Here is a 23,261-nt window from a genome sequence, read left to right as displayed (position 1 = left end):
GGAGTACAAGTAGACAGTTATGAGCACCAGCAGTTACTTGGATTTCTGTGTCCACACCCATACATGTATGTATATATATATATATATATATATATATATATATATATATACACTCTGTAACATACATTAAAAAACATCAACATCAGGAGATCATGAGTTTGAACCCCAGTGATCCCAAACCATTCCATTCCCCAAGTATAACAGAGATTTATCTTTTGATTATTTCTGGTTAGCTGAGTAGCTATAACTTCAGTTTAAATTTTATCTTAGCCTTATTTAGCAAGGTAACTGTAACTAGCAGTTGGCTTGCCCTCTGTAGTCCTTTCTTACAGTTCATGCATTACACTGCAATCAGGGCCATCACTTGGGGAAGATAAACTGTAAGGCCACCTCAGGCCCTGCACCTTACTGGACCCCATGGTGAGTGAAGAAATTAATTAAAGTATTATTATTATTTTTTAATTAGCCCCTAAATATACAGTATATTGCACGTATAGGTACAATCCATTTTTATGAAGCACACACCAACATGAAAATGTGACATAATGTAGGAATAATTAATAAGCCTTCCTATGCTTCTCTTGCTGTCTGTTATTTGAGCTCCCCATTCTTTTAGCTACCTCGTCTACAAACAAAAATTATACATTAAACATGCAACTGTGCCAGCAAATGTGTTCATGAAGACTAGCCATTCTCTCTATACAGAGGGTTGTTGCTTCATACATTAACTGGTTAGATTTAATTGTTGAATTTGCTGCAAGGAATTCCAGGAAGATCTAGACCAGTGGTTCTCAATTCTAGTCCTGGAGTGCCAGTATGCTTCATGTTTTAGTGTTTTCTCTCCTCTAACACACCCAGTTCACCTAAGGAAGAGCTTGTTAATTAGTTTTTTTGATTGCATCAGGTGTGAGAAAGAAAAATGAAAAAGAAAAGGTACTTGGATTCTGTTTGACTGCATCACTATCCATAGTAACATGCTTGCTTTTTGCTGTCTAGCAAGAAGACATAAAGTGAGACAAAGTATGGGACGTGTGTATGTGAGTGTAGCAGTGTACAATAATAAAAGCTTCAACCCATTCAGTCTCAAATGCTGTGAAGTAAATATATGTAGTGCTGTATACAAAAAAGGTTCATTCATTTGGGGTTTCTGTGTCTTTCTATTTGTTTCTCTCTTCCAAACACACACAATCAAATATGCATCCAATCACAACAAACATACACACGTCTGAAAGCTACACTACTGGAGAAAGAAACCTCTAGTGTAATACTTAAATATCAACTCAATTAGACAGGCAGGTAAATAGGCATGCTGAGAAGCATCTGAGCACACTGAATCAGACCTGCAGCAAGACAAAGATAAGCAGACTCCTTCCTGCAACACCTCGAGAGACACGCATTGTTGAAAATGTATAAAATGCTATGTGGCCACTGAATGATGTGCTTATAGAACATTATTTTCTTATTAATTTAAAACTTAGGTTTATGTAATTGGTTTAAAAAATATATTTTGACTTTAGTGTGTTAAAGCATGATGCACAGACCACACAAAGGGCCACTGTACTCCCTCTGCTCTTCTTTCTCTGTACTTATGCTTAAACTCTTCTTTGTCAGAGAAAGAGAAGAGAATAATGAGGCCAAGTGGGTGTGATATTAATAGCCTATAGCAAATATAGCTTAACACATCCTTACTCCTCACCCACACTCTAATGAACTAGGGGTTATGAATATTTATTGTTTAAATGTTTAACTGGGCAAGGCAAGTAAAAGAAAAACTAACTAATCAACAAATCAATCAATCAGTCAATTCAATGAAATGGATGGATTGCTCCAGAGGCACAAGACACGTCTGTGTGAGCAGTAAAAGAAGTAAGCCAGTGTAAATGTTTGTGTTTGCATTTTCCATCAAAGTTGTGATCTTATAGTAAAGCACACTGCAACTTCATCTGTGATATTTTCATCACATAGAAGTAAAACAAATTATTTCTTAATTACAGAATTGCTACATCCAACACCAGCTAGTTAATGTAAGCACTACATTTTGAACATGTAAATGCTTCTGTCTGAATTTCCCCATGTCTGTACATTTGTACATTTGTCTTTTTATGTGTGGTATAATGCATCAATTTAAATATGTTTGATTTTAGTATATGAAGCACTCCGTGTAGAAGATAGTCTGCACTTCAGATCAATACAAGCTGATATATGATGAGAAACATGTGGAAAATGAAATCTATAATATTTATTCTGCTCCTGCATTTAACACATACTACAGTGTTACAGTCTAACTCTAAGTGTGTGTGGGAATGCCTGTGTGTGTGTGTGTGTGTGTGTGTGTGTGTGTGTGTGTGCGCGTGTGTGCGTGTATGCATCTGCTCTAAGGAGACTGTAAAAAAAAAAAAAAGAAAAGAAAGAACAGTACAGGAATAAAGGACAGAGAGAGAGAGAGAGAGAGAGAGAGAGAGAGAGAGAGAGAGACCCCCAAATGTGATAATGATGATAGAAGGTAGGTATTAAATATTCACAGAAGTGGATGTTAGGCATTCATGAAGTTTTCTTACTATCTAAAGAGAAAGTGCCGAGGAGAAAGAAGAAGGAGAGTGATGCTGGGAGAGTCAGTGCTGCATAGACACTGTTAGAAAAAAGATGCTTTACAGGTACACTTTTCATCCATCATGGTGCAAACAATGTAAATTTACCCTCAAAGTATAACAAAGGTCCAACTATGTATCTTAAATACATTTTGCCAGGGGAAAGGCACATATTTGTACCTTTTCTAAGCTAATGTTTTAAAACAGAACAATAAAAAATCCTGGAGACAGGGTGCGTGGAGTACAGACTAAAAAAGATATCTGCAAAAGATTGAAGTACAATTATGTTCCCTAACTAAAGTTTCTGAAGACATAACCTTGAGCGTACCACCTCAGTAGAGGTTTAGCACCTTTCATTCTGAGTGTATGCAAAAAGCCATTGCAGACACACAAATATATGTCATACATTTAAAAGGAGTTATGAAATAACTGAAGTTTGAGAGGAGGAAGATGCCTGAAGCGCATCTCCCTTCCAAACTAGTGTCTTATACATTTCAATCTCTCTCAGGTTTTCTCAAGCCACTACCAACTCATCACGTTCCTGTTCCTCAGCCCCCTCTCTGTCCTACCTCTGTTCATCTATAGGGGGCCCGGCCTTCTAACTCAAAGCAGAACTAGCCCAGGTTCTCAGAGTTTGCTCCCCTACAATCATACAGTCTCCTCTCATATAAGGACCATATCACTTCTGTCGAAACAAAACCTCGTATCTCCATTTTGTTGTTTTTCAGTTTTGACATAATTTGAAAACGCCTGTTTCCCTTTATATTGTGTATAAATTTTATGATGATTGAACAAAAAGAAATGGCCCAAAATGACTTGGAAAAAAGTCTGGTTCCATTGACTTACATAAAAAGTAAAGTATGTTTTAACCTTCTCCTGTGAAGTTACCATTTTGGAGATACGAGGTTTTGTTCTGACAGCAGCGATATGTTGAATATGGTGAGAACTAACAAAAATCACAGTCAATAACAGAAATATCCTTCTACATTTAATGCTGTTGATCACTATGACTTGTTTGTCTTTAAATACCCAAGTTTTTTTTTTTTTTACACAGTTTAACCCAGGATTCTGGAACTTACATCTGAGGATTCCTAGATCACAGTGCAATACAAAAACAAAGAGCATGAAAAATTGTCAGGTTTAAGTATTGGACATTTCAACATTATAATCTTCCATTGTGAGGAAAAAGGTGCACCCAATGGTTCCTATTAACTGAACAGAAAATAAATAAAAATAAATAAATAAATAAATAAATAAAAAAAATGCAGAGAGACATTTATGGCTCACTAAAGGGGTAAGTATTCACTAAATAATTGCTATATTCAGCAGCACAACACAAAACATGAAATTTGAACACAATCCAGGTCACAGTCCATTTGCCATTGAAAAAGAGATATAGGGCCATCAAAGCTCAAAGTAACAGACTAAAGAACAGATTCTTCCTCAGAGCTGTACCCTCCATCACCACCTACCCTCCCATAGCTGTTTTTATTTATTTTATTTATTTATTTATTTTTGCTGTATTTGTTTTATTTTATTAAAAAAAGAATGCACAGAGAAGACCAAGATTCTATTGTTAGATGTTTTATACCTCAAACTTCAAAGGTACACAGATCACTAGCTTACCTCTCCAGACGCTCTTCTCCTGCGATCTGGTACCACTAGAGTATTCCCATTACTGCCCGGGACAATAGTAGAACCGATACTCATTCTGGGTCCAACTAACATGTACCGTTTATCTCCTGATCTGTACTGGATGCTGTGACACAGTGTCCCGTCATAATTTGTATCTTGTAAGTACTTGGAGGAATAGTCTGTAGATTTGGAGCACTGCATTACAATCAGCACAATGATACTGATCACAAAAAGCACTGAAACTGAGCCCAGAGTGATGATCAGATAAAATGTGACGTCATTGTCCTCCTCGTCTTTTACTGCGTTTTTAACATCAGAAGCTGCAAAAGCCTCTTTGGGCTCCACAACTTTGATAATCACAGTCGCTGTTGCTGAAAGTGAAATGTTGCCATTGTCTTTGACCAGTATGACCAGTTTATGCTGAGCCTCGTCTGTTTCTGTGAATGAGCGAAGGGTCCTTATCTGTCCTGTATAGCGGTCCAAACCAAACAGACTGTGGTCACTCACTTCCTGCAGTGAAAATAATAGCCAGCCATTGTATCCTATGTCTGCGTCATAGGCTCTCACTTTAGTCACCAAATGTCCTGCGTTCACATTGCGGGGAATCTCCTCCACACCTTCAGCAGATCCGTTAGAGCTGACTGGATATAAGATCACTGGAACGTTGTCGTTCTGATCCAGAATGAACACATTCACTGTGACGTTGCTGCTCAGAGGTGGAGTTCCAGAGTCTGAAGCCACAACATGAAACTGGTATGATTTTATTGTTTCAAAGTCAAAACTTTTCAGCGCATATATCTCCCCACTTTCAGGGTTTATGTTTAGGAAAGATGAATATTGATTTTGTTCATCAGAATCTCTCCAAATGTGGTAAGATATTATAGCATTTTCATCTAAATCAAGGTCATAGGCAGACACAGAGAACATGGACTTGCCTGGTACATTATTTTCAGCTACATAGAAGGTGTATGGGTTGAGGGAAAACACTGGGCTGTTATCATTTGCATCAGATACAAGCACAGTGATAGTTTTAGCAGACGATAATGGTGGATGCCCTGCATCTTTGGCAATGAATGTAATGTCATACTGAGATATTTTCTCTCTGTCTAGTGGTGACGTAGTAATCAGTGAGTAAATATTCTCCTGGGAGGACTGCATTAACCTGAAAGGTATATCTTCAGGTACTGAGCAGAACACTTTTCCATTTATTCCAGAGTCTAAGTCGCTCACACTGATTAATGCCACTGTAGTTCCTGACTTCGAGTTCTCTGGTACTGCGCTTGAAAATGACGTCACTTCAATTTCTGGCGCATTGTCATTTAAGTCAACAATTTGAATAAGAACGCTCTTATCTGTGGTCAGTGGTGCTGACGCCTTATCCGATGCCTGAATATCAATCTCATATTGATCCTTTTGCTCAAAATCTATTGGTCCTTTTACAATTATTTCGCCTGTGATGGGATCTAGATCAAAGGTTTTGAGCAGGTCACTATCCACATCGTGACCAAAACTATAAAACACTTCACCATTAGCTCCATCGTCTACGTCAGTTGCATTTACCTGAATCACTGTTGTACCTATTGCAGCGTTTTCGCTAAGCTTCACAGAATACGAGTCTTTTGTGAAAACTGGCACGTTGTCATTTACATCTATGACGTCCACAATTATCTCCATAGTACCAGATTTCGCTGGTCTCCCACCGTCCAGCGCGGTGAGGAGGAGCTTATGGCTAGTGCTGGTTTCCCTGTCTAATGGTTTCTGCAGAATTAAGAAGGGCATCTTACGATCCGATCCACGGTCTTTAACCTCGATTCGAAAATGTTCGTTGTGATTAAGTTTATATACCTGCACGGAATTCACCCCTCCATCTGCATCGCGTGCCGCTTGAAGCTGAAAGCGCGCGCCAGCTACGGCGTTTTCTGATATTTCCAACCGCTTTTCTTTCTCGGGGAATATCGGAGAATGATCGTTTACGTCCACGACCTCAACTGTTACATAATGAATCTCTAGAGGATTTTCAAGAGCGATTTTTAAATTAATCAGGCACGAGCTGCTTCTTTCGCACACCTCTTCTCTGTCTATGTTTCCATTCACATGTAAGGCTCCGTCATCCTGATTCACCCTGAACAGAGGCTCTCCTGTTGTCGATACGATACGAAACCCTCGCTCCTTTAAAGTTCTGTGATCAATACCTAAATCCTTGGCGATATTTCCAACCACAGTGCCGTTCTTCTGCTCCTCAAGAACCGAGTATCGTATTTGCGCAATAATTCCTCTCCAAAATAAAAGCGCTAGTGCCACAAGCCCAAGCTTCAGTCGCCATGATGCGTGCCGCCTTTGTTCCATTTTAGGAGAAATTAGTCCAGAGTTCGTCCACGTTAACAGAGATAATCCACACACTGTGTACTCATGTTATTCGTCATTAGGTAATTCTCACTGAACTCAAGTTAGTAATCCAATCAGCACAGAAATGCACCTCTAGATGACGATGCGCTGTGCAAAAGCGAATGTAACCAACTGATGAGGCGGTTCAGTTAGAGAGTCGAACGAATCAGTAGCCTTATTTTAGTTTACACTGACACCGTGCGATTCCACAGTTCATTGCAGGGAAACGATGTAACCAGCTAAACAATTGTATTTAAATGTAGCCCAGTTGTTCTTCAATATGATTTTTATACGAGTGCATTGAGCGCTGAGACGTCGCCAAGATAAAGTGCAGTTGAGACCTGATTTAAATAAATGGTAAGAAGTCTGTTATAATGTTTCTTTTATTCTAAGGAGCCCCCAGTCCCAGTACTGTGGACCATACACTATGCACATGTTTATGCTCTCCCTTCACAGTGTTTCTCAAACCAGTCATTAGGGACCCCCACACAGTCTCCATTTTTGCTGTATGCCTAAGTGTTGCAAAGTAGAACAAAATTGTGGCTTCTGTTGGGGTCCTTGAGAACTGATTTATGAACCACTGAGATTCAACAGATTAACAAATTACCAAGCTCTTCACACCTTAGAAGAGGTGTCTTAGAATTCACGAAAATAAGCAAAACGTGGTTCCCAGGACTGAACAGATAACTTACGCCCAAGCTCATGCCTGTCCAAATAGAAAAAGAGCTGAAGGACAATCCTCAACTTTGAACTTTAGTTGTCTGGCTAAATCAACAAATCCTTCTTCATGAAATACATTCCACAGGCCATGCTAACAGCAACAGGAATAATAAACAAACAAACAAAAAATGTCACTGCATGGGATAAGTCGAATACGGACAATGTGCATGCAAATGCACAAGCAACAGCATGTGCTTATTATCAACCCAGTTACCAAAATTTGTCAACATCCTTGGGTTTGTTCTTGGGTTTGTTCTGGCCCAGTATATGGCTAGGGTCCTTGGCCCAAATCTGGCCCACACACTGTAGAGTGAGTAGAACTAATGAATGTGGCCAAATCTGGTCCAATGTTGTTGGTCCACAGCATTTGTGCCAGAACTGGCCCACAAATACAAACACAGGGCAAAACCATATGACACTGTCCAGCGTCTGGCCCTATTCTGGCCTGCATGCCTAACATCTGCCAGGTAGTCAACCAGCATCTGCACATGAAAGCCAGAATTGGCCCAAAACTGTCTGCTATCTTCATAAAGTATTACTAACCATGCTAGTTACCTTCAGATTACAAGACAAACCGTTTTCTCACCATTCCATACAAGCAAACATAAAACCTATAACCCCTATCATGATCATTGCCACGCAACAATTAGATAAGCCACCGTCTCACAGAAGCAAAAAATGCCATGCCTAACCAAATTTGATTCCATATGGATAAGAGTATTGTATATCATTAGGGTATCATTTGGTAAAGAAGAAAAAGACACAGTTTCAATAAATATGTGTAGTCCTTATACAAACCCAATTACAAAAAAGTTGGGCAGTAGGTAACACGCAAAATCAGGAATCTTTGATTTGTAAATTTACTTTGACCTGTACTTGAACAAAAACAAAAAAGAAAAGATTTCTGAGTGTATAGGGAAAAAGTCAAAAACCACAAAGGGATACCCATGAACTTTGACCCCTCAAACAGTACTGCATCAAAAACAATATGTTTCTGAGATGAATATCACCACATAGTTTGTCACTGCACAAATGCAGTTTAAGACCATACTATGCACAATGGATCCACATGTCAACAGTGTCTAGAAATACTGCTGACATCTCCGGGACTTGAGCTCATTTGAAATGGACTGGTGCACAGTGACACTATGTATTGTAGTCAACCTTTCAGATTATTTATGGAAATAACGACAGTTGTGTTCATGGCCAAAGGAAAAAGGGGCAATCTAAATTGATAACACAAAGTTCAAAATCTAGGGTGTATCATGATATGGAGAGTGTGTTAGTGGGAAACCTGCACATCTGTGAAAACACCATTTACGCTGAACAAAATGTTGCATTCTAGACAGCATTTTTGTCAGAGACGTCCATGCTTATTTTTACATGACAACTGTTCACAACATGAATTGTGTTTGTAGTTATTGGAAATTAATATTTTTGCTCAGTCTTACCTCTCCAGACGATCTTCTCCTGCGATCTGGTACCACTAGGGTATTTCTGTTACTGCCTGGGGCTAGAGTAGAACCAATACTCATTCTAGGTCCAACTAACATGTACCGCTTATCTCCTGATCTGTACTGGATGCTGTGACACAGTGTCCCATCATAATTTGTATCTTGTAAGTACTTGGAGGAATAGTCTGTAGATTTGGAGCACTGCATTACAATCAGCACAATGATACTGATCAGAAAAAGCACTGAAACTGAGCCCAGAGTGATGATCAGATAAAATGTGACGTCACTGTCCTCCTCGTCTTTTACTGCGTTTTTAACATCAGAAGCTGCAAAAGCCTCTTTGGGCTCCACAACTTTGATAATCACAGTCGCTGTTGCTGAAAGTGAAACGTTGCCATTGTCTTTGACCAGTATGACCAGTTTATGCTGAGCCTCGTCTGTTTCTGTGAATGAGCGAAGGGTCCTTATCTGTCCTGTATAGCGGTCCAAACCAAACAGACTGTGGTCACTCACTTCCTGCATTGAAAATAATAGCCAGCCGTTGTATCCTATATCTGCGTCATAGGCTCTCACTTTAGTCACCAAATGTCCTGCGTTCACATTGCGGGGAATCTCCTCCACACCTTCAGCAGATCCGTTAGAGCTGACTGGATGTAAGATCACTGGAACATTGTCATTCTGATCCAGAATGAACACGTTCACTGTGACGTTGCTGCTCAGTGGTGGAGTTCCAGAATCAGTAGCGAGCACGTGGAACTGGAACGTTTTGACTGTTTCAAAGTCGAAACTTTTCAGTGCGTAAATCCAGCCATTTTCAGAATGTATATTAAAAAAAGATGTATATTTGTGTTCTTCGCCACTTTCTCGTAATATTTCATAAGTGATCATAGCGTTTTCATTTGTATCTCGATCAGAAGCCGAGACAGAGAATAAAGATGTGCCTAGGACATTATTTTCCATAATGTAAAAGGTGTAAGGGGAAAGAGAAAACTCTGGACTATTATCATTGACATCTGATATCAGGACAGTTATTGTTTTCATTGAAGATAAAGACGGCTGACCCTGCATCTTTGGCGACTAATGTAATGTCATACTCATGTTTAGCCTCTCTATCAAGAGACAACGTGGTGACTAACGAGTAAATATTATCTTTTGATGATGGCATTAATTTAAATGGTATACCTTCAGGAACAAAACAGAAAACTTTACCGTTCAATCCGGAGTCTAAATCAGACACGCTGATCAAAGCAACTGTGGTGCCTGGCCTAGAATCTTCTGAAATGGCGTTTGAAAATGATGCCACTTCAATCTCTGGTACGTTGTCATTAACATCGACGATTTTTATAGTCACGCTCTTATCTGTTGTCTGAGGTATAGTGCCTTTATCTGAGGCTTGAATGTCAATTTCATACGTACGCTTGGCTTCATAATCAATATTTCCCTTTACAGTGATTTCACCTGTGATTGAGTCTATATCAAAAAGATTTTAGCAATTTACTGTCAACATTATTAGCAAAGGCATAAAAGACCTCTCCATTTTGGCCTTCATCCAAATCTGTGGCATTCACTTGTATCACTGTGGTACCTATTGGTGCGTTTTCATTTAACATAACTGAGTAAACATCTTTAGTAAAAACTGGCATGTTGTCATTTACATCTAAGACATAAACGGTTATCTCCATCGTTCCGGATTTAGCAGGTTTCCCACCATCAACAGCGGTTAATGACATTGTCATGCTCTGCACGGCCTCTCTGTCTATGGACTTCTGTAACACCAGGATGGGGATTTTACCAACTTCTTCTCGATCTTTGACTTCGAGACGGAAATGATCGCTTTGACTGAGTTTATAAGCTTGAATGGAATTGGATCCACTGTCTGAGTCGCGCGCTGCCGGTAGCTGAAAGCGTGTCCCAGGTAATGCAGACTCACCTATCTCAAAAACTGTTTCTTTTTCAGAAAACAAAGGAGCGTGATCGTTAACATCTATGATCTCTACAGTCACATAGTGAATCTCCAGTGGATTTTCCAAACGCGATTTTCAGATCGATCAAACACGATGAGCTTTTCTCGCACACCTTCTCTCTGTCCAAATTTCCACTGACATACAACACTCCGTCATTCTGATTTACCTTAAACAGTGACTCTCCCGCGGTTGACACGATGCGGAATCCCCTGTCCTTTAAAGTTCTTTGATCAATACCCAAATCCTTTGCGATATTTCCAACCACAGTGCCCTGCTTCTGCTCCTCAGACACGGAGTATCGTACCTGTGCCCAAACCGCTCTCCCAAACAACAGCGATGCAACCACGAAGAAAAATTTCACACGCGCCCTCAGCCATGAGCCGCATCTCCTTTGTTCCATTTTAAGATCTCACAACGACGTTACAGGTAAAAAAAATACGAACGCGTATCAATTTGTATATCCACACAAGAGTTGACCATAACGTTATCAATTTGCCAGACTTTAAAAATGCCATGAAGGTTAAAGCTAACGCAATGTTTCCTCTTCACCACCGACCATATTTATAACATGCACGAGAACGCTGAAGGGGCGGATAAAAAACATCAGCCTACTTCTACGTCATGATCCTTTTTCTAGTTTTATACTGACACCTCGCGAACTAAACGTTTATTGCATTATGATGCTTTGAATTTAGATGAGTAACTTTGTGCTAAACACGATGCAGTTTACGGACTTTATGCGTTCATGTGTTTGCAAAATTATTGTAATTCGACAAGCTCAGAAAATAAACAATGTTCATATGTGCTGGATCAGGTGTGTTTAAGTAGTACGGGAACAAAGAATAAGCAGTATGGGTTCATCAGGACTGAAACTGGAAGCGCCTGTCTAACTCAGTCAAGTGAAATCAGCACGAGCTTTCTGGACAGCTCCCATTCACAACCTCGAAAGTTCACACTGAGAGCAGTAAAATAACAGCAGCTACAACAATAACAAAAGCATTGCTCATCACTACTGTGGCTTAAGTCTAATAGTGACAATTGTTACAGTTGGTTTAATAGATTCTAAACAAAGTATTTTGTATTTTTCAGTATTTTAACCATACACGCGCTATTTGAATCCAACGTTTGAAAGTGCAACACTCCAAAATTCCAACACTTCACATTCCATACAAATAAACGTAAAAACCATAAATCACCTCATGATCATTACCAAACAACAATTAGCTGAGCCATCATTTTACAGAAGCATTAAATGCCATTCCTAACAAAATCTTCTTCCATTTAAGTAAGTGTTGTTAAATCTTTGGATTGTCGATTTCGAATCACAAAGAGACGAGTAATGTAGATTAAAAATATGCGTAAATCTCACAGTTGTTCACAGTTATTATTTTTGGCTGAATCTTACCTCTCCAGAAGTTCTCCTCCTGCGATCTGGTACCACTAGGGTATTCCCATTACTGCCCGGGACTATAGTAGAACCGATACTCATTCTGGGTCCAACTAACATGTACCGTTTATCTCCTGATCTGTATTGGATGCTGTGACACAGTGTTCCATCATAATTTGTATCTTGTAAGTACTTGGAGGAATAGTCTGTAGATTTGGAGCACTGCATTACAATCAGCACAATGATACTGATCACAAAAAGCACTGAAACTGAGCCCAGAGTGATGATCAGATAAAATGTGACGTCATTGTCCTCCTCGTCTGTTACTGAGTTTTTAACATCAGAAGCTGCAAAAGCCTCTTTGGGCTCCACAACTTTGATAATCACAGTCGCTGTTGCTGAAAGTGAAATGTTGCCATTGTCTTTGACCAGTATGACCAGTTTATGCTGAGCCTCGTCTGTTTCTGTGAATGAGCGAAGGGTCCTTATCTGTCCTGTATAGCGGTCCAAACCAAACAGACTGTGGTCACTCACTTCCTGCAGGGAAAATAATAGCCAGCCGTTGTATCCTATATCTGCGTCATAGGCTCTCACTTTAGTCACCAAATGTCCTGCGTTCACATTGCGAGGAATCTCCTCCACACCTTCAGCAGATCCGTTAGAGCTGACTGGATATAAGATCACTGGGACGTTGTCGTTCTGATCCAGAATGAACACGTTCACTGTGACGTTGCTGCTCAGTGGTGGAGTTCCAGAATCAGTAGCGAGCACGTGGAACTGGAACGTTTTGATTGTTTCAAAGTCGAAACTTTTCAGTGCGTAAATCCAGCCATTTTCAGAATGTATATTAACAAAAAGATGTATATTTGTGTTCTTCGCCACTTTCTCGTAATATTTCATAAGTGATCATAGCGTTTTCATTTGTATCTCGATCAGAAGCCGAGACAGAGAATAAAGATGTGCCTGGAACATTGTTTTCCATAATGTGAAAGGTGTAAGGGGAAAGAGAAAACTTTGGACTATTATCATTGACATCTGATACAAGGACAGTTATTGTTTTTCATTGAAGATAAAGACGGCTGCCCAGCATCTTTGGCGACTAATGTAATGTCATACTCATGTTTAGTCTCCCTATCAAGAAATGACGTGGTGACTAACGAGTAAATATTGTCTTGGGATGATGGCATTAATTTAAATGGTATACCTTCAGGAACAAAACAGAAAACTTTACCGTTCAATCCGGAGTCTAAATCAGACACGCTGATCAAAGCGACTGTGGTGCCTGGCCTAGAATCTTCTGAAATGGCGTTTGAAAATGATGCCACTTCAATCTCTGGTACGTTGTCATTAACATCGACGATTTTTATAGTCACGCTCTTATCTGTTGTCTGAGGTATAGTGCCTTTATCTGAGGCTTGAATGTCAATTTCATACATACTCATGGCCTCAAAATCAATATTTCCCTTTACAGTGATTTCACCTGTGATTGAGTCTATATCAAAAAGTTTTAGCAATTTACTGTCAACATTATTAGCAAAGGCATAAAAGACCTCTCCATTTTGGCCTTCATCCAAATCTGTGGCATTCACTTGTATTACTGTGGTACCTATTGGTGCGTTTCTCATTTAACATAACTGAGTAAACGTCCTTAGTAAAAACTGGCATGTTGTCATTTACATCTAAGACATAAACGGTTATCTCCATCGTTCCAGATTTAGCAGGTTTCCCACCATCAACAGCGGTTAATGACATTTTCATGCTCTGCACGGCCTCTCTGTCTATGGACTTCTGTAACACCAAGATGGGGATTTTACCAACTTCTCCTCGATCTTTGACTTCGAGACGGAAATGATCGTTTTGACTGAGTTTATAAGCTTGAATGGAATTAGATCCACTGTCTGGGTCGCGCGCTGCCGGTAGCTGAAAACGCGTTCCGGGTAATGCAGACTCACCTATCTCAAAAAACGTTTCTTTTTCAGAAAACAAAGGAGCGTGATCGTTAACATCTATGATCTCTACAGTCACATAATGAATCTCCAGTGGATTTTCCAAAGCGATTTTCAGATTCATCAAACACGATGAGCTTTTCTCGCACACCTTCTCTCTGTCCAAATTTCCACTGACATACAACACTCCGTCATTCTGATTTACCTTAAACAGTGACTCTCCCGCGGTTGACACGATGCGGAATCCCCTGTCCTTTAAAGTTCTTTGATCAATACCCAAATCCTTTGCGATATTTCCAACCACAGTACCCTCCTTCTGTTCCTCAGACACGGAGTATCGTACCTGTCCCCAAACCGCTCTCCCAAACAACAGCGATGCAGCCACGAAGAAAAATTTCACACGCGCCCTCAGCCATGAGCCGCATCTCCTTTGTTCCATTTTAAGATCTCACAAGGACGTTACGAAAAAAAAAAATAAAATAATATAAAAGACCACCATGAAAGCGTGTCAATCCTGCTTACACGTAACACTTGACCAAGACATTTTCAGTTTGCTAAACTATAAAACACCATTTGAGTAAAGGTAACACGATATTTCCTCTGCACGACTAGTCTTATTTAGCAAATGTAGGAGGACACTGAAGGGTGGGCACAAAAACCAGCCAATATCTACGTCATGAACCTTCTTATAGGTTTATACTGACATCTCGCGAACTAAATGTTAATTGCATTTTGAAGTTACACACAGAAATGTTGGGTTGAATGTACTAGAATCAAATGTATACATTGGTTCCACATAAATGATACATCATTTATCACATAAAATACTGTTTTAAGTGTTGTTGCATAACTGTGTTTGGTAACACTTTACTGTAAAGTATTGATCATAAGGCTACATGACACCTTCTTAAGCTTGTTATGACAACGGACATAACCCAATGTTTATAAATGCTTATTCCAATAAGCATCACCTGTTACAAAAACTATTTTAGCTAACTTTGTTCAAAACTGGAAAATTTAACCTTTATAGCATCTATTAGAATGAGCATTTATAAATATTTATACATGGTTTTGTCAGTTGTCATGACAAACTTTGTCATTTAGTTTTTTGAACAGTGCCCTACAGTAATCGTTACCCTGTATTGCAAACATAAGATGTATAGGAAATATAGCACTTAGTGTGTTCAGGTGTTATTATAATTAGTATAATTAGACATGTTCAGTATAAAAGTGCGAGGAGGCCCGCGTTAGCACAATGGACAGCGCCTGGTTGCCCATCGCACTGCAGTTTAAACCATCAGCTAAACCATAGTTTTCAAAGTTGATTTACGCATCAAATAATTGGTAACGACCAAGCTCTACAAGAGTCAGGTGTTTCAGCAGGTGAAAGAAAATATTTGATTTAATAAGCTAGTGACAACATATGGATATATGATTCTTACCTCTGTAGAAGTTCTTCTCCTGCGATCTGGTACTACTAGAGTATTTCCATTACTGCCCGGGACAATAGTAGAACCGATACTCATTCTGGGTCCAACTAACATGTACCGTTTATCTCCGGATCTGTACTGGATGCTGTGACACAGTGTCCCGTCATAATTTGTATCTTGTAAGTACTTGGAGGAACAGTCTGTAGATTTGGAGCACTGCATTACAATCAGCACAATGATACTGATCACAAAAAGCACTGAAACTGAGCCCAGAGTGATAATCAGATAAAATGTAATGTCGTCTTCCTCGTCTTTTACTGCGTTCTTAACATCAGAAGCTGCAAAAGCCTCTTTGGGCTCCACAACTTTGATAATCACAGTCGCTGTTGCTGAAAGTGAAACGTTGCCATTGTCTTTGACCAGTATGACCAGTTTATGCTGAGCCTCGTCTGTTTCTGTGAACGAGCGAAGGGTCCTTATCTGTCCTGTATAGCGGTCCAAACCAAACAGACTGTGGTCACTCACTTCCTGCAGTGAAAATAATAGCCAGCCGTTGTATCCTATATCTGCGTCATAGGCTCTCACTTTAGCCACCAAATATCCTGCGTTCACATTGCGAGGAATCTCCTCCACACCTTCAGCAGATCCGTTAGAGCTGACTGGATTTAAGATCACTGGAACGTTGTCGTTCTGATCCAGAATGAACACGTTCACTGTGACGTTGCTGCTCAGTGGTGGAGTTCCAGAATCTGTTGCAACGACTTTAAACTGGAACGTTTTAACCGTTTCAAAGTCGAAACTTTTCAGTGCGTAAATTTCTCCACTTTCAGAATTAATATTGATAAAAGATGTATATGTATTTTCCTCACTGTTATCTCTCCATATCTGATATCTGACTATTGCATTTTCATTTGAGTCCCGGTCAGAAGCAGTCACAGAAAATACGGATTTGCCTGGAGTATTGTTTTCCATTACATAAAACGTATAAGGCGAGAGCGAAAACTGTGGACTGTTATCATTGACATCTGACACCTGAACAGTTATAGTTTTCACTGAGGACAAAGGCGGCACTCCTACGTCGTTTGCACGTAACGTGATGTCATATTGAGATGTCTTTTCTCTATCAAGCAATAACTCTGTGACTAACGAGTAAACATTGTCATGTGATGATGGGATTAGTTTGAAAGGTATGTCATTGTGTATTGAACAGTAAACTTTACCGTTCATTCCAGAGTCTAAGTCAGACACGCTTATCAAAGCAACTGTAGTTCCACTTCTGGAATCTTCTGGAATTGCGCTTGAAAATGATGTCACTTCTATCTCTGGCTTATTATCATTTACATCTACAATCTTTATGATGACACTTTTATCTGATATCATTGGTACAAGTCCTTTATCGGATGCTTGGATATCGATCTCATACTTATCCTTGACTTCAAAATCTAAGAGGCCCTTCACAATAATTTCGCCAGTGATTGGATTTATTTCAAAAAGTTCACGTATTTGATTTTTTACATTACCCATTGAATAGACTATATCACCATTCGAGCCTTCATCCAGATCTGTAGCGTTGACTTGTATTACTGTAGTACCTATAGGTGCGTTCTCATCGATCATAACAGTATAGTCATCTTTAGCAAAAACTGGTGCGTTATCATTTATATCCAACACATCTATGATTATCTCCATTGTTCCAGATCTGGGCGGTTTTCCGCCATCTACAGCAGTTATTAACAATTTAATGTTTTTCGCAGCCTCCCTGTCTAACGGCTTTTGTAATACCAAAAAAGGGATTTTACCATCTTCTTCACGATCCTTCACGTCTAGGCGAAAATGATCGTTGTGACTCAGTTTATAACTCTGAACTGAATTGCTGCCTCTGTCAAGGTCTTGAGCGGCCTGGAGCTGGAATCGCGCACCAGGTACGGCAGATTCCCCTATTTCTAAATGCTTTTCTTTTTGGTTGAAAGTCGGAGCATGGTCGTTTATATCCAGAATTTCTACTGTTACGTAGTGGATCTCCAATGGATTTTCAAGTGCGATTTTTACTTTTATCAAACAAGTGCTGCTTCTTTCGCAAAGCACTTCACGGTCTATTTTTCCATTTACATACAACCCACCGTCATCTTGATTTACCTTGAACAGCGACTCTCCAGAGCTTGACACAATCCGAAATCCTCGGTCCTTTAAGATTCTACGATCAATTCCTAAATCCTTTGCGATATTTCCAATCATAGTTCCGTCTTTCTGCTCTTCTGGTATGGAATATCGTATCTGTGCCCAAACCGCCCTCCCGAACAACAGCAAAACAGCCAGCAAAGAGAATCTTACATACAGCTCCCGCCATAACGCGCGTCCCCTTTGTTCCATTTTGCTGTTAGCACAACGGCGACCACCAAAATACTACTGCGCCATGAATGTTCGTTGTGTAGCCACAATACTGCAGAAAAATCAACGTGAACCTTTACGATAACTGTAAGAAAAACGACATATAGCTAGTTCCGTGTTGTCAGCACAACAGCATGGGTAAGAATGAAGGCACGGGGTAAGTGGAGGGGCGGGATGGAGTTTAAACGTCTGAAACCTTAAGCTGGTTTTGCACTGACACCTCGTGAGCTAAATGTTTATTGCATTTTGACAGTCAACGCTTCACGTTTGTTTTTAGAACTACAAAGTGTAGACTTTGTGGGTTTATTCGTTACAGTGCTGAAGGAGGGGCTCATTTATGGACAGATTTAACGACTATTACTTAGTAACCACAAAAGACATGTTCTGAAACTAAAATTGTTTTGATAACAGTAAACACTACAATACACGTAATTTCATGAATGTATTTAACATTTAGTATATTTAAAAAAACAATGACATTCAGAAGGAAAATAAATATATATTGTGTTTTGTACCGTTTTCAATTTAATACGGGTCAAACACAATTTACTAATCACTGTTTGCTGTAATTATTAGCATTTCACATACTGCTCCAACTTTTTTTTTTTGAACTGGGTTTGTAAAAACAGGAATGCAATGCAATTTTCAGAATGATAATGTAGTGCCTTAACCAATAATTTATATATTAAACAAATCATATCCATGTATTTGAATGTACAGATAAACTTGAAATTTTACGGACTTCATATTCGATAAGAACTAGAGCAAATGATGAATAAATTAACTCCAGTAACAGAATTTTAAGTAGCCCACTCGTCAATATGATTTTTTTCATAAGTGGAAAATAACAGTTTTTTTTTAACTGTAGAAGTTTAGATTTTATATCAAAAATGCTGTGATTTTCTTACCTCTCCAGAAGTTCTCCGCCTGCGATCTGGTACCACTAGAGTATTCCCATTACTGCCCGGGACTATAGTAGAACCGATACTCATTCTGGGTCCAACTAACATGTACCGTTTATCTCCGGATCTGTACTGGATGCTGTGACACAGTGTCCCGTCATAATTTGTATCTTGTAAGTACTTGGAGGAACAGTCTGTAGATTTGGAGCACTGCATTACAATCAGCACAATGATACTGATCACAAAAAGCACTGAAACTGAGCCCAGAGTGATGATCAGATAAAATGTGACGTCACTGTTCTCCTCGTCTTTTACTGCGTTTTTAACATCAGAAGCTGCAAAAGCCTCTTTGGGCTCCACAGCTTTGATAATCACAGTCGCTGTTGCTGAAAGTGAAACGTTGCCATTGTCTTTGACCAGTATGACCAGTTTATGCTGAGCCTCGTCTGTTTCTGTGAACGAGCGAAGGGTCCTTATCTGTCCTGTATAGCGGTCCAAACCAAACAGACTGTGGTCACTCACTTCCTGCAGTGAAAATAACAACCAGCCGTTGTATCCTATATCTGCGTCATAGGCTCTCACTTTAGTCACCAAATGTCCTGCGTTCACATTGCGGGGGATCTCCTCCACACCTTCAGCAGATCCGTTAGAGCTGACTGGATATAAGATCACTGGAACGTTGTCGTTCTGATCCAGAATGAACACGTTCACTGTGACGTTGCTGCTCAGTGGTGGAGTTCCAGAGTCGATGGCTAGTACTTGAAATTGAAACGACTTAAGAGTTTCAAAATCAAAACTGTTAAGAGCGTAAACCCAGCCGTTTTCTGAATTTATGTTTATAAACGGTACGTGTCTATGATTTTCTCCATGGTCTCTCCAAATCTGATAGCTGACAATTGCGTTTTCGTTTAGATCTCGGTCCGAGGCAGAGATAGAAAAAAGTGACGCCCCAGGAGAATTGTTCTCAGTCACATAAAACATGTAAGGGCTGTGGGAAAACTCAGGGTAGTTGTCATTAACATCTGATATCTGGACAGTGATAGTTTTAACTGACGATAATGGCGGCAGCCCTTCATCTTTGGCAAGTAATGTGACACCATATTCATATATCATTTCTCTGTCAAGCAGTGACGTGGTAACTAGTGAGTATACATTTTTCTGTGAGGAAGGCATTAATTTAAATGGTATGTCTTCGGGTACAGTACAGAAAACGTTCCCGTTAACCCCGGAGTCTAAATCACTAACGCTTATTAATGCAACCGTTGTTCCAGGTCTGGAATCTTCTGGGATTAAACTCGAAAATGACGTTACTTCTATTTCAGGGGCGTTGTCATTTATATCAACGACTTTTATAAGTACGCTTTTATCCGCTGTGAAAGGAGGGCTGCCCTTGTCGGATGCCTGTATGTCGATTTCATAGCTATCTTTACCCTCATAGTCTATGAGGCCTTTTACAATTATTTCACCAGTGAGTGAGTTTATGTCAAATAATCTTTGCAATTTGTCATTATCATGATTACCAAATGAATAGACAATTTCTCCATTCAAACCTTCATCTAAATCTGTGGCGTTCACTTGTATTATTGTTGTACCTACAAGGGCGTTTTCATTTATCATGGCAGAGTAAACGTCCTTAGTAAAAACAGGCATGTTATCGTTTATATCCAACACATCTACAATGATCTCCATCGAACCAGATTTAGGAGGTCTCCCTCCATCCACAGCAGTGAGAAGTAAAGTCAAGCTTCTTGTCGTCTCTCTATCTAATGGATTTTTAAGAACCAAAATAGGGATTTTACCATCTTCTCCACGATCTTTTACCTCAAGATTAAAATTTACATTCTGACTGAGTTTATAATGTTGTATTGAGTTACTTCCACCGTCAGGGTCGCGTGCCGCCTGCAGCTGATAACGTGAACCAGGCAAAGCACTTTCTGAAATCTCCAGCCGCTTTTCTTTCTCATGGAAACTCGGAGCATGGTCGTTTATGTCAATAATTTCTACTGACACATAATGAATCTCCAGGGGATTTTCAAGAGCGATTTTTACGTTGACTAAGCATGAGCTGCTCTTCTCACAAACCTGCTCTCGATCTATATTTCCGTTCAAATATAAAACTCCATCATCTTGATTTACCTTGAACAGCGACTCTCCAGTGGTTGATACGATACGGAATCCTCGTTCCTTTAGGGTTCTATGATCAATTCCTAAGTCCTTTGCAATATTTCCAACCACAGCACCATCCTTCTGCTCCTCAGAAACGGAATATCGTGTCTGTGCCCAAACCACTCTCCCAAACAACAGCGATGCAGTAATGAAAGCCAGTCTCAAATGCAGGCTCCGCCATGACTCGCGCTCTCTTTGTTTCATTTTGCGAATGTTACAGCGTCGCTACACTTAAAACCACCACCATTGGACGCGTATTAGTCTTGCACCCACATAACACCAGCCAAATTCGTATAGTTTGTCACAATAGAAAAAAAAATAAAAATACGACGCAGACCAAAACCAACCTGACGTTATTCCAGCACCACTGGTGGTCACTACCCACAAGAAACCCTAAAGGGCGCACACAAAAATCATCACCACGTTACGAACCTTAATCTGGTTTCACACTGACACCTTGCGAACAAAAAACTTATTGCAACCTGAATAGGTTCATTGCGATGCATTTAACAGCATTTCTGTCCGCAAAACACCTCGCATGTTCAAGTGGAATCGAAGCTCACGAATAAATAGTATTATAATTCATGTATGTACATTAGAGCAAGAGATAAAAAAGAAAAAAAAAATACACAGTATGTCACTCAAAATAGAACCCAACCATGTTCAGCACCACGGACAGCAGCCGAATCGCAATTAGACGTTTAATGGCAAATGCCGATTTCCTTCATTTAAACTTACGTTTGTACTTGGCTGTAATAAAGGAGTGGCAATAAGATTTTCAGATACACTACGACTTTTTAAAACTTAAGGTGCTATTAAAATGAGAGGTGCGTGTAAAACCTTAAACATCAAAAAATATAATAATAATAATAATAATTAAACAGAACTTAGATCACTGGCTTACCTCTCCAGAAGTTCTCCTCCTGCGATCTGGTACCACTAGAGTATTCCCATTACTGCCCGGGACTATAGTAGAACCGATACTCATTCTGGGTCCAACTAACATGTACCGTTTATCTCCTGATCTGTACTGGATGCTGTGACACAGTGTTCCGTCATAATTTGTATCTTGTAAGTACTTGGAGGAATAGTCTGTAGATTTGGAGCACTGCATTACAATCAGCACAATGATACTGATCACAAAAAGCACTGAAACTGAGCCCAGAGTGATGATCAGATATAACGTAACAGTATTATCCTCCTCATCTTTCACTGTGTTTTTAACATCAGAAGCTGCAAAAGCTTCTTTGGGCTCCACAACTTTGATAATCACAGTCACTGTTGCTGAGAGTGAAACGTTGCCATTGTCTTTGACCAGTATGACCAGTTTATGCTGAGCCTCGTCTGTTTCTGTGAACGAGCGAAGGGTCCTTATCTGTCCTGTATAGCGGTCCAAACCAAACAGACTGTGGTCACTCACTTCCTGCATTGAAAACAATAGCCAGCCGTTGTATCCTATATCTGCGTCATAGGCTCTCACTTTAGTCACCAAATGTCCTGCGTTCACATTGCGGGGAATCTCCTCCACACCTTCAGCAGATCCATTAGAGCTGACTGGATATAAGATCACTGGAACGTTGTCGTTCTGATCCAGAATGAACACGTTCACTGTGACGTTGCTGCTCAGTGGTGGAGTTCCAGAATCAGTAGCGAGCACGTGGAACTGGAACGTTTTGACTGTTTCAAAATCTAAACTTTTTAGCGCGTAGACATTCCCGTCTTCAGAATTTATATTAAGAAAAGAAACTATAGTTGGCTCGAAGCTTTCTTCTTTTACAATGTGGTAAGTTATTTGAGCGTTTTCATTCTGGTCTACGTCAAAAGCACTAAGACAGAATATGGATGCGCCTGGAGTGTTGTTTTCAGTAATATAAAAAATATATGGGTTTTGGGTAAACACTGGATTGTTGTCATTCACATCTGCAATATCAATTTTAATTGTCTTCTCTGAAGACAAAGATGGCTCACCTCTGTCTGAACATAATATGTTTATTGAGTATGTAGACACAGCCTCTCTATCTAGGCGGTACTTAGTGATTAGAGAGTACATACTCTTCTGGAAAGAGGGTTTCAGCTCAAAAGGGATGTCACCTATAAGTCTACATATCACTATACCATTCTCACCCGAATCTCTGTCAAATGCACTAATAAGCGCTATGGCTGCACCTGGATTCGAGTCCTCTGGTATCTGATTGGAGAGCGAGGTTATATCTATTTCAGGTACATTATCATTCACATCCTTTACATTAATAACAACACTGCAGTGGCCATTTAAAACGACTGGACCTCTGTCCGA

General features: G+C 39.8%; 1 protein-coding gene and 1 pseudogene across 5 annotated transcripts in view; both read right to left on the bottom strand.

Moving 5' to 3' along the window:
• The window catches only part of LOC118811456 (protocadherin alpha-C2-like), a 170,798-nt gene that overhangs the window by 124,202 nt on the left and 23,335 nt on the right, over positions 1-23,261 (bottom strand). Inside the window, exon 1 of one of the 5 annotated variants that reach the window (XM_036575676.1) lies at positions 18,806-21,324. The exons of 2 other annotated variants lie outside the window; for them this stretch is intronic. In XM_036575676.1, coding sequence (XP_036431569.1) covers positions 18,806-21,169 — 2,364 coding nt within the window. In that variant the 5' untranslated portion in view covers positions 21,170-21,324. Of the gene's footprint in view, positions 1-4,214; positions 6,570-15,521; positions 17,880-18,805; positions 21,325-23,261 lie in introns of those variants that run through there. 2 more of the 5 variants (XM_036575680.1, XM_036575681.1) reach the window with 2 other exon arrangements.
• Positions 12,131-14,679, bottom strand: LOC118811478 (annotated as a pseudogene).

This window comes from Colossoma macropomum, unplaced genomic scaffold (genome assembly GCF_904425465.1).
Source record: "Colossoma macropomum unplaced genomic scaffold, Colossoma_macropomum, whole genome shotgun sequence".
Taxonomy (NCBI): Eukaryota; Metazoa; Chordata; class Actinopteri; order Characiformes; family Serrasalmidae; genus Colossoma; species Colossoma macropomum.
The sequence above is the reverse complement of the archived record's forward strand: the minus strand, read 5'-3'. Positions and strand labels throughout refer to the sequence as shown.